Raw genomic sequence first — 12083 nt, forward strand, 5'->3', positions numbered from 1 at the left:
CAACGCTGGTACACAGCCATGCAGCAATTTTACTTAAAATGCTGAAGTGAATACTTAAAGCAACGAGTTAGTGTTTTACATTGACATAAAGCTGTAGCGCTTACAAGAATATGCAAATACTAATTATGTGTTGCTGGACACTGGGGGGGGGGGGAGGCGGTGTCTGTGTATGTGCGTGTGTGTAGAAAGAATGTGATCAGGGCAAAAGCGCTATTTACACTACCAGGACAGAGGGCCAACCAGTAAGCTTTTTATCTGGTATAAACTTTGGCAGAAGCATGCTGCAGAGATGGCAGACTCTTTATTTTAATGAACTGGATCATCATGGTTATTTTAATTTCTTTGTTTTTTTTTTATTGTAGTGTCCCCATTTTCTCATTTATCTGCTGCCATGGCTGTTGGCCCAGGGATCATGTCTACTTTAGCAAGTGCAGACCATTTCTTCACTGCCTGCCTTATGATATTGTGTTGTTAAGTTCACATTCTTGAAGGTTATTCTATTACAAATTTATTGGGGTAGTTGGAGATCATCAATTAGATTTTAGGTGGGCCCACTGGTACCTTAAAAGGCCCTGAATGTGATAAGGGACTATGAGGGGTTATGTAATTCAAGGTTCAAAGTTTCCTATAAATCTAGTCACCTATGGCAGGGCTGTCTAACCTAAGGCCTGCGGAATGGATGTGGCCCTGCAAAGGTTTTTTATGGCCCCCAGTCTGTTCTAAGGATTTACAGACTTCAATGTATGACATTATTATTGCCCCCCAAACACAACCAATCAGAAGGTAGTATTTAATGGTCTGCTTGGATGCTATAGTTCTTAGCACCTTGGCAAACTGTACCCTTTATTACATTGCCCCATTTGATTCTAAACTCCATTGTGGGCAAGGTCTAACTGATGAATGATGAACAGTATCTTTATAGTGCAGAGTAAAATGTGTCATTACTATATAAAAAAAAAAAAAAAAAAAACACAAAAAAAAATAAAGAAGGTGTTTAAATACATGCTGGCTAGTTATACCCTTCAGTGTTCTCCCCATAAAATGTCCCCTATCAACTGGGATGAAAAAGCATGGGTAATAATGAGAGGGACCCGAGAACCCCTGTGGCCACTTGGGTGGGCAGGTGAAACGGTAAATCAGTGGCAGCAATGCCAGTTCACAGCCAAAATGCCCTTTCATACTGGGTATTACATAGCACAGTTTATCCTCTGCTACATAAAAAGATGATTCTAAATCACAGATGAATAACTATGTTAATCACAGGAATGGACAGGCTGGTTAAGTTAGAGTTGCATACCCTGACTCTTATGGGGAATAAAACTTTGAATAATAATACAATATAACACAAACTCTAAGAGGCTCATTTATTAAAGTACGATCGCTTCCGAATTAAAAAACAAAAAACATATTTTTTTGCGCAACAAAATCGTATTTGTCGCTCCGAGTACCAAAGTTTCAGATTCATTCAAGCTTCAGTATGGTGACTTTCCTTGGGCCAGGTTGGAGCTGCAGAGTGCCGTTGAGTCCTATGGGAGGCTTACAAAAACATGCACTGAAGGTTTAAAGTCAGAAAGGTTTTCCCGCCGTTTACGATCTTTCGGATAAGAACATTTTGTGACTTTCAGATCGCCAATACGATATTATTGGCATTTTTTTTGTAAGCATTTTCGTGATATTTGCGATCATCAGAAATTATCGTATCCAATCCAAATTTTACCCGTTTTGGGATTCAAAGTGGGTTGGCCTCAGGGCGCACAGATCAGAAATCCGGCGCTAGGCATAGTAATTCATTTAAAGGAGAAGGAAAGGTAAAACTAAGTAAGCTTTATCAGAAAGGTCTATGTAAATACAGCCGTAAGCACTTACAGTAATGCTGCACTGACTCCTCTATCAAAAGAAACACAGGATTTCTTGTCATTTTTTGTAAACATGATGTTCCAGGGTCTGACTTCCTCTCAGAAACAGCCTTAATTCCCGTGGCCAGAGTCTGCACAGTTCTCTTCTCTCTCCCCTCTCCTGTTCCCGCTCCACCAAGAATGCTTAGGAATGTGTGATCTCAGCTATAACGCTAGACAGCAGTCAGGAAGCTACTTAAAATGGCAGCTGCTATCTTAAGAAAATGGAGAAAGCTTCTAAAGCTGTTTACTCAGGTATGGTAATGGTTTCTGCAGAATAAATATATTGTTCTAGGTGGCACTAATGTGGCCAATATATTGGTAGTAGTTTGTTGGAAAAATTTTATGCATACCTCACTGAATTATGCTTTCTTTTGTCCTCTTTCAGGTTTGTATTTCTAGAACATAACTGTTTTTTTCCTCATATATAGATAGGAAAATTTGGGTTTGGATGTGGCTCAGACATATATTTTAATCTGGAAGATGAATAAATAGGTTTCCAGAACTGCCCAGCAGCTACAAACAACAGCTAGTACACATAAGGCTGTTTAATATTTTAAGGTGTATGATATACTCCATATCTGTGAGACCTAACTTACCCTGTATTTATACCAGTACTAATAAGTCTCTACAGATATTTAGTAATGGATTTAAAGCATGTGCAATTCAAGCCCTCAGATTACGACACAAAATAAAAACCACCATCTATTTTTTGATCCTGTAGTTAACAATGTTTGGGCTTTTCCAATAATTATTAGCAATGGCTATAACACACTTATGGATTAATTACATCATGGTGTGAGCATAGACGTGTACATTTCATCCTCCTGGGCCTACCTGCCTGGCTAATACAGAAAGTCCATTAGAGGGGCCCACAATGACCACAATTTATTCTTAAATTACATGAAATATGTCCTGAGCCCTACATACAAAGACAGGACAAAAGAAACTGCCTTTATGGAGAAGCAGTCCTATACTGGGACAAATAACAAAAGATTCTTCATTTGATCTGTGACCTTTGTTATGAAATTTTAAAGATTAGCCAAATTCTTCCAAATAAAAGATAATTTCTAGTTCAATACTAAATTGCCACGTGGGAGAATATGAATTCACATTATGTTGCAAACAACTCATTTTACATTGTTATCCTTAAAGGAGAAGGAAAGGCAAAGTCACTTGGGGGTGCCAAAATGTTAGGTGCAGTAGAGTGAAAAGCCGAACTTTAACAGAAAAGTCGGCTTTTCACTCTACTGCGCATGCGCTGACCACTGGCATTTTCCGGAAAAGGAAGCCAGAAGGAGGAAGCGCTCGCTGCAGGTACCCTGGGCTGCCCGGGGTACAAGGTAAGCGATTAAAGTCACTTGGGGGTGCCTAACATTTTGGCAACCCCAAGTGACTTTGCCTTTCGTTCTCCTTTAAAGCTAGGCATTTAAAATAAGGGGATACATTCCATTTTCTTCCTTTTACCACTTTTAGATACTTGACATGTTAATGGGATCCTGATTAACTGCTATTTTTATTTTAATGACTGTCTTTACACCTCTTGAGAACACTCTAAGTTTTCTTGCTCTGAATTTTAATAACTACTCATTCACAGCTATAGCAAAAATAATTTCTCTACTTTTTACATAATATCTTTTTAGCTAAAAGCCTGGACAAGAGAAAATTCAAAATCTGCTTTCTAGCCAGTGCTCCACTACACTTCAAGCAATTAATCTATTATAAAGTATTCATTTAACTGCCTGGTCTCGAGCAGCCATTTCCTTTGCAAATTGCTACACTGGCAAGGTGTTAAATTGTAAATTTCCAGCCAAAGAGTGTAATTTACTGATAATTATTTTTTTTCCTTTTATCTCCGTATGGCTATACTGAGCTGCCTACAAGCTGGGGGGGGATTCCCTAGCATCTCAGTTCTTTCTCAAGAATAGTGGGATTCAACAGGACAGCCCCTTTATTCTATTCTAGAGGCCCCTTCATAGGCCACAAACTGTAACACTGTGGCAATTGAGATATATGCATCGATACATGGCTAAGATAGAAAAATCGCCTTTCTTTACTAATCTCTTTCTTATTAATGCCGAGACCAATCCACAGCCTTTTCCTTTTTTCTTCTCAATTTTCTCCTCCCTAACCCTTTTCTCTCTTTTAGCCATCCCTATCTCTTTCCTCATTCCCACACATCTGTTTGTTACTTGCCCAAAAACCCCTTAAACAAAGTTATTAAAAACAAAATAAACTGTTCTCTTGCATATTTTAAGTGTAAGTATTACTCTGTAGATTTTTGGGGTAGGGGTGTTGCAAATAAAACCTCCATGTATGTGGCTACTTAGAACCTCTGATGGATATGGGCACAAAATGCTCTGTGGATGGTCCTAAGGCAGTGATCCCAACCAGAGGCTCGTGAGAAACATGTTGCTCACCAACCCCTTGTATGTTGTTCCCAGTGTCCCCAAGAAGGTGCTTATTTTTGAATTCCTTGCTTGGTGGCAAGTTTTAGTTGCATAGAAACAAGATGTAATAACAAACAAGATCTTCTGTAAGCGGATAGTGTGCATAGAGGTTATCAAATAGCCAATCATAGCCCTTCTTTGGCACCTCCATGAACTTTTATGATCCTTGTGTTGCTCCCCAAGTCTTTTTACATTTGTCTGTAGCTGATGAGTAAGAAAGGTTGGGGATGACTGTCCTAAGGGGTGCCCCCTTAGTGTTCTAACATTCGTGCATGTACACATTGTAAATTTGCTCTTGTGCTTCTTGTGCTTCTGCTTTATGCATCTACCTGTATATAACTTTCAGCAAAGTCAGCAGCTTGCGTGATAAATATGTGACCTCTTTCTATTTGAAAGAATTTTTCATTAAAGCAAGAGGGTATCCTTTTGAAAACACCAGCTAGGCTTATGCTTAACAAAGTCCATATTAAACCACAATTGGTTTCAAGTAAGAATTTGCTAAAGCAAAACTGCAATTACAATTCAAGTCCACACAACCTTCAGTGGATCCACTGAGCATTTCCAGAGCAATAAGTATAATGTATGATTAAAGATAATGTAAAATGAATTCTCTGTAAAGAGCATCGGCCTAAAGCCAACTACAAAATGATTTTTTCTAGATATTTTGCTTTTGGCCTATATTCCTCTGCATGCACAATTACCTTTTTTCTTTGAAGTTCTGCTCTAAGGAGTCGGCATTCTTCCCGACTCAACTGAAGCTCCTGCTCTAGTGACCGCATTTTTAAGTCATTGTTCATTTTCTCAATCTCCCAGTCACTTGGATTTTTGTTTAAGGATTTCATGACTATAAAAAAAATATTTTATTAAATGCTTTCCTTTTCATTAACATTTAGTACTTAGCAGAGTACATGGAACATCAATTCAATATCTGTAAAAATATCAATGTTAAAGCCCCTGAACTTTATTGTGATTTCTATCAATCTGCATGTTAAATTAAGGGATCCAAAAACTCACAAAAACTTAATTTTTATACACAGTGAAAGATCATGTAATTCTATGCAACTTTCTATAATATCCTACATTAAAACATTTGCCATCCTCTTCTGCCTTTTTCCAGCCTTCAAATTGGGGTCACTGACCCCAGCAGATAAAAACTATTTCTCTGCGAGGCTACAATTGTATTGTTACTTTTTACATTTTTTTGTAGCAATACCAAGAACGAGTAACCTGCAGGGAAGATAAAAACACACCATACATTTACTTTAGGCTGAAAAACCTGTACTGTTCAACTCCAAGCTGAAGGTAAAAAAAAAAACAGCTCTACAAAACTTTTTATATCTAGGTCATGGTTTGCCATTTTTGAAGACAAGCAACGGAGAAATCCGATAGATTTACCTTGGTGAGTTTCCAGTTCAGTTCGTATTTGAAGTAGCTCCAGTTCTTTTGACTGCAGCTGTTCATTCAGAGTTTTTGTACATTCAAGTCTCTCCTTTTCCTGTACATAAACAAGTAAAAAATGGCAATATTAAAAATCTTTAAAACATTTAAAAATCATGGAAATGTTTAACATTCATTAAAATCTTTTTAAACATTAGACACCAAAAAAATTACATTATATATTAATGTAGAATATAATTTACAAACACTTATGGCAACCAGAGGTTGAAGGAATGCCTTTTTAATGAAGAAACCTGCAGCTCTAAATTACTACTTGCCCTTCCTAGTGATGTTGTGAAGGCCTTTAAGAGGGGCCTGGATGAGTTCTTGAACAAACATAATATCCAAGTCTATTGTGGTACTTATATTTACAATTAGTAAGTTAGTATTGATGTTAGTATATAGGGTTTATGTATGTGAGTGTATAGATAGGTCAGTATAGGTTAGTGTGTGCTGGGTTTACTTGAACTTGATAGACTCTTGATGGTCTTTTTTTCAACCCTATGTAACTATGTACTTACTATTTTTACTATATAGCATTCTTTCTTCTTTCTCTCTTCAGTCATATCCAAAATAAAATAAACTCATTAGCATAGATGATATAAGTATTACATCTACAGTGTTAAGCTATGCACAGTGTTAAATGACTGAATGACATGCAAGCTAGAGTGTTTTTTCAGCAGGTGACCTTGTGCCACTGGCACTTTATGGGGCACCACCAGTTCAAAGCAAGGCTGTATACAGAGTGGGGATCAAAGCTTTGCACTTAATTCTAGGAGCACGTCCTAAAGTTGTACCCCATAAGTTTCAAACTTCACAGCTAGGAACACAAAAAGAGCGTGACTGTAGCTTAACATGTATCATAGCAACTGCCATGTATTCAGGCCTGCTCTGAATTCCTTTGTTTGATTCTTAAACCTTTGAATGTCAGCAGTTTTTCTAGCAACAGGTGTGCCTAGGAATACGTTTTTATCTTTACTAGAATGAAATGTGGAAATGTAAAATCTTTGTTGCTGGCACTCTATAATTTTTTTTTTTTTGCCAGCACCTTAGATTAAGTATAAATTAATTCCATAAAGGCTATAAAACACTAAGGGGTATATTTATCATGCTGTATAAAAAGTGGAATGAAGCATTACCGGTGATATTGTTCATAGCTGCCAATCAGATGCTTTGCTTTGGTTTTATAACTTTTGAAATCTAATTGCTGATTGGTTGCCCTGGGCAATATCACCGGTAGTGCTTTACTCCACTTTTTACACAGCATGATTAATACAGTATACCCCTTAGAGATGATAGAAAAGTAAGGAGGATAGTGAACAAAGGGAGGAAAACAATTACTGACACTAATATTATGAAGAGTGGTGTTTTTTTAATGTAAATTAAAAGTTACCTATAGGTCATGTTTGCTGGTAGGTTTGCTTTTCTAAGTAATGGTTACTTGAATGGTTAGTTTTGTCAACCTGACTGTCCCGCCTCAACCTGTCAGTTATAGATTCTAATGCTAATTGACTCCTGCTGTATAATCATGGCAGCCCCCTCATAGAGGAACATGGGGGATCAGATAGGTAATGTAAAAGCATTGGGCAAATACTTTTAAGGCAAATTTATGAATGGCATGCAAAGTCAATGTTATGATAGATGTAAAAAAAAAAAAAAAAGGTTTAATTTCTGGTGTCAGTATTTTTTAAATCAACATTCTGATGTTAACATGATATTCCCCTGACTATACCTCAACCATAACTTTACTGAGTTCTTCATTAATAAATCAAGAACATTATTAGTGCTTCTCATATTCCTTAAACCTAATAGAATTTTAAATCCTGAAACACATGCATTATCAGGCACAAAAAAAAAAGTTCAGGAATATAAAAAAGGGTGCAATGGGCTTCTTTCAAGGTCACTGGTTACTTACCATAATATTCAATCTGTTTAGCAAACTGTCACGTTCAATATACATTTCTTGAAGACTTTTCTCCACCATGCTTGTTTCATTGTTTCCACTTAGCTAGAAATTTAAAAAAAAAAATCCAGGCTTTGTGTTATGACTAATTTTTTTATCACTGTAATAAAGTCATAAATTCAGACTTTGCCCTTAAATATATATTACTGTACCAACAAAACTGAAGTGCTATGCAAATACAAGGTCCTTAAAATGTAACCCCTCTTGTTAAGGAAATTCTAGAATTTTAGAATCTAGGGCATCAGTACAATGGTATTTTTAAGCATAATACTAAGAAAGGTACACAAAGCAATATCAGTTTTGTTCTGATAACACTGATATTGCTTTATTAACTGAACTATATTATATGTACACATATACCCTCTGCCCTACAGTGTAGTATTTTAGAGGAAATACATTCAGTTAGAACTCTTTCTCATCATTAATTTAACTCATTGTAATGTGTATATTATAAGAAATAATGCAACTCCTACTCTATATTATTAAGATATTAGAAGTCACCATGAAGTTCCACAGACTTTGTACCAATGAGTTGTAATGTTACCTTGTATGCTGACTGAACATCTTGGTGACTTGTAATGTCCTTTTATTTTACACTAGTGGTGCTTTAATCTCTTATATACACTATAGCTAAAACTGGTGGGGTCCATTTGATGGCAGTTAACACAGTAGTGTAGGACAGGGTCTTGTTAAAGTGAAATACACTATCCTTATGACATAAGCACAATACAGATAAATTTATGCCTATAGTAATATAAAAGTGGCCTATTGTAAAAAATGCACCTAGAACTAAAGTTATACAAGGTTCGCTTTTGAATAACTATATAGATGTAGAAGAAAATTCTTAAAAACCTCTGTAATAGTGTGGAAAAAGTAGCACTTAAAATGCCGCTATCAACCTGTCAACATTTTCCATACTGATCCAAGGGAAATAACTGCTTAAAGCTAACATAGTGATGACAGGAAAAACTTTTGCTCAGAACACTCAATTGAGCTTTTTTGAGCAGAGATCTACCTGTCAATACCCTGTCTGCCTTGGGCAGCAAATAGATTACTATGGAAAGTGGCAGCAGGCAGAATGCTGTTTTAGCCTGACTGCAGTGGTTTTCAAAATATTGCATTAAGCATGAAGGCCTGCATATAATGATTTAAAAATGCTTAATAATTAGCAAGATATCTTAAACTGAATATGTCGCTTATCTGGAGCTTGGACGTTCATTATCTTGTATAACAAATGAACCGGAGGTTTAAAATAAGGACCTGTTTTCCTGCAAGACCATTCTTTAATAAAGGTGAAAAGATTTTGGAGGTATGGAGAACATGCATCAGGTATGGAGAACATGCTAACCTGTAGCTTCAATTCCCAGCTCTTCTGGCAACCAGACAATGCTGGATTTATAGTTAGCGTGCGTTATAAGCATAACGCTTGAAGTCTGCTGGTCAAACCACTGCCTGGTTGCTATGGTAAGTGAGACCATTGAAATCACACAGGAGGAGAAAATATTACATTAAAATACAAACAAAGACTTGGTTCTGAAACACTGCACACCACCATGGCAGGGTATGTCATGTTATGCATATTTTGTGCAAACAATACAACCAGCTGGGTCTCTCTTTTCACTTAAAACAGGCATTTCTTGTTTCCAGTTCAAACTAGACCTCTGAACCCTGATAGACAGGATGATATAACAGATGGACATACACACATACACAGTATGACATTTATAGAACTGAACTGTTTGAAAATGTGTGGATTAATTTTACATTATAACACATGGCTGATATCCCAACTGTGGCTGCTGCTGTATTTCCACAACAGCTGAATAAATTTATACTGGCTTCACCACCCCTATACATTTCTGAATGTAAAGGGGTGTTCCTTAATCCCTCCAATCCTTTCATAATTGTCTCTCTCTGATGTCAGAGAGGGAGATGATAAGTTCATAACACAAGCATTTGCATTTTTCCTGTGTCTGTGTGCAAGACTGCAACATTCACACTCAGCAAACACAGCAATAAAGCTTTAATGGTAACTCTATTTTAAGGGTGCAAGTGTTGGTAAAGGATAACTAAAGGTATAATCCTTGGTCGATGCCAAAATGTTAGGCACCCCCAGTTATTATAATCACTTACCTGATACCCCAGGCCAGTGCTTCCTTAAGAAGAAAAGTGCACTGGCTGTGGTATCTCTGTAGAAGCTAATTTGCCATGATCTCCTTCCTCTTCTGTATTTCCTTCTCCGGGAAGGTGCATACGCAGTAGAGTGAAAAAGCCATCTATTTGTATCTAAGTTTGACTTTCACTGAGCATGCGCCTGCCCAGACAGAAGAAGGTGACAAGGAGCTTCTACAGAAATACAAATAGAAACTAAAACACTAGCACTCAGGAGCTGCAAACGGGACTAGCCCTCAGCAGCTGCAAACGGGACTAGCTCCTGAGTGCCAGTGTTTTAGTTTCTATTTGGAATTTTGGGAGGGTGCCGATCCCTCCAACATTGTGCACCGAGGGCTAAAGTATCTTGGAGAGCAAAGGGTGTACGAGAGGTCTTCTGTTCTTCTACAGAAATACACCAGGCCAGAGTACCAGGTAAGTAACTATTATTGGGGGGTGGTTCCTAACATTTCTGGGGATAATACCTTTAGTTCTGTTTTAAAACTGTACTAAAATCAATAGAATTTATAACCACAACTATGCAAGATTATCTCAGACTTATTTTCACCATAAAGTTTATATAACAGGCTAGGGAATAGATTGTTAGCACAGTCTGCAAATATACTTGCACTGCGCTTAATAGCATTTATTAAGGCAAGAGTTGAAATTCCAGTTTATTGTACAGAGCATACCTTTTCTTCCAGTTGCCTTAACCTTCTCTTTAGGCTATAATTTTCTTTTTCAGTCTCCTTCAGGCGTTTCTTGATGTCTTCATAGGCGGTGACAAGTGCAAAATGTGAGGCAACAGAAGCCTCTCCAGAAGAAGCAGAGAAGGGAGTGCGCTGATCTCTCCTCTGCATGCAGTCGGCTTTCTCATGGGTCAGGATGCAGATATCATCATCCAGGGCTGAATCCATGTCAGCTGAAACACAACACAGCATCAGCTCACACTGCCTTTATTACAGAGGGAACAGCGCATCTAGTTCTTGGCACAACCCGCAAATATTAAAAAGCCAGGTATGACTAAGTCTCATAGACAGACAGCATCTTTTAAGGTTTAAATTAAAGAAAAAAACAACCACCTACATGTATTACAATAAGAATTTGGTATTAATTCCATATTGATACGCTTCCATTTCCCAGCCACAGCCGCACCTCAAGCTCAACCTGCTCGCAGGAGTTCGCTGTTGTCTGTAAATCCCACGCTAGTGGGTATCGCCACAGACTAGTTACCCCCACAAACAGTTTGTACCATACTGCCACATAAGTCCTCAACCAGGTCGGGTATCTGCTTTTCCTACAGTCTCAGAGGTCCGCAGCCACCCGGAAGGTACCATAGGGCAAGGCGCAGAAACAAAAAGTAAAAGTTTTGAGGACCTTTTCGATCCGCCCCTGGAGTGACGCCACTTCCGGGTGTCAAATGACGTCACCTCCGTGTTGCGGCATTTTGCGCGTATTAGGTTAAACACCACTTCCGGGATGAGGCGCTGGGGGCGGGATTGCGTTTGGAATCTATTGCTGGCTGTTTCTGGCTGGATCGGGAGCAAAATATTGACACTTATCGGATTTAATAAAACTAAGTAGTGGATAAAAGCCCCCTTTTCCTGCAGACTGGGTTAAGCATTTTGATATATTAAAGGTCAAGGGAAGGCTTTCGCTAGGGGTGTTAAGACGTTAGACCCTCGAAGTGACTTACAAAGCTAGGTTTGGCTAGTTTAGTATCAATAGGTGTTAGAGGAAGTTCTGCGGGAATGCGTTTGAATATCACTGCAAAATGGTGGCACCACCTACGAAACTCATTTTTGGGCTTTTTGTAACAATTTGTAAATTGTTTTTATTTTTAGTTTATACTACCGACAGGGCTGCCATCAGAAAGCACGGGGGACCCCCACAACAAACCCCCCCCATCCTCTTCAGCTCCCTCCCAGTGTCCTCCCCAACATTTTCCAGCTCCTTCCCAACATCCTCCAGCTCCCCCTAGCATCCTCCCCAAAATCCTTCAGCGTCCTCCCCAACATCCTCCAGCTCCCCACTAGCATCCTCCAGCTCCCTCCCAGTGTCCTCCCCAGCGTCCCCCCTAGCATCCTCCAGCCCCCCCTACATCCTCCAGCATCTTCCAGCTCCTCCTCAGCGACTTCCTGCGGCTCCCCTGCTGCCCCCAGACTCCTCCAGCATCTGCCTGCTTCC

The 12083-nt window shown here is 38.6% G+C and overlaps 1 protein-coding gene across 2 annotated transcripts in view; it reads right to left on the minus strand.

Moving 5' to 3' along the window:
* Positions 1–11320, minus strand: part of azi2 (5-azacytidine induced 2) — a 32194-nt gene extending 20874 nt beyond the window's left edge. The window contains exons 1-5 of one of the 2 annotated variants that reach the window (XM_004915382.4): positions 11149–11320; positions 10589–10818; positions 7698–7790; positions 5741–5840; positions 5047–5189 (exon numbers count right to left, since the gene is read on the minus strand). In XM_004915382.4, the coding sequence (XP_004915439.2) occupies positions 5047–5189; positions 5741–5840; positions 7698–7790; positions 10589–10818; positions 11149–11161 (579 nt within the window). In that variant the 5' untranslated portion in view covers positions 11162–11320. Of the gene's footprint in view, positions 1–5046; positions 5190–5740; positions 5841–7697; positions 7791–10588; positions 10819–10982 lie in introns of both variants that reach the window. The other variant, XM_002932400.5, reaches the window with a different exon arrangement.
* Between the last annotated feature and the right edge of the window lie 763 nt (positions 11321–12083).

The sequence above is a fragment of the Xenopus tropicalis genome, chromosome 6 (genome assembly GCF_000004195.4).
Source record: "Xenopus tropicalis strain Nigerian chromosome 6, UCB_Xtro_10.0, whole genome shotgun sequence".
Classification (NCBI taxonomy): Eukaryota; Metazoa; Chordata; class Amphibia; order Anura; family Pipidae; genus Xenopus; species Xenopus tropicalis.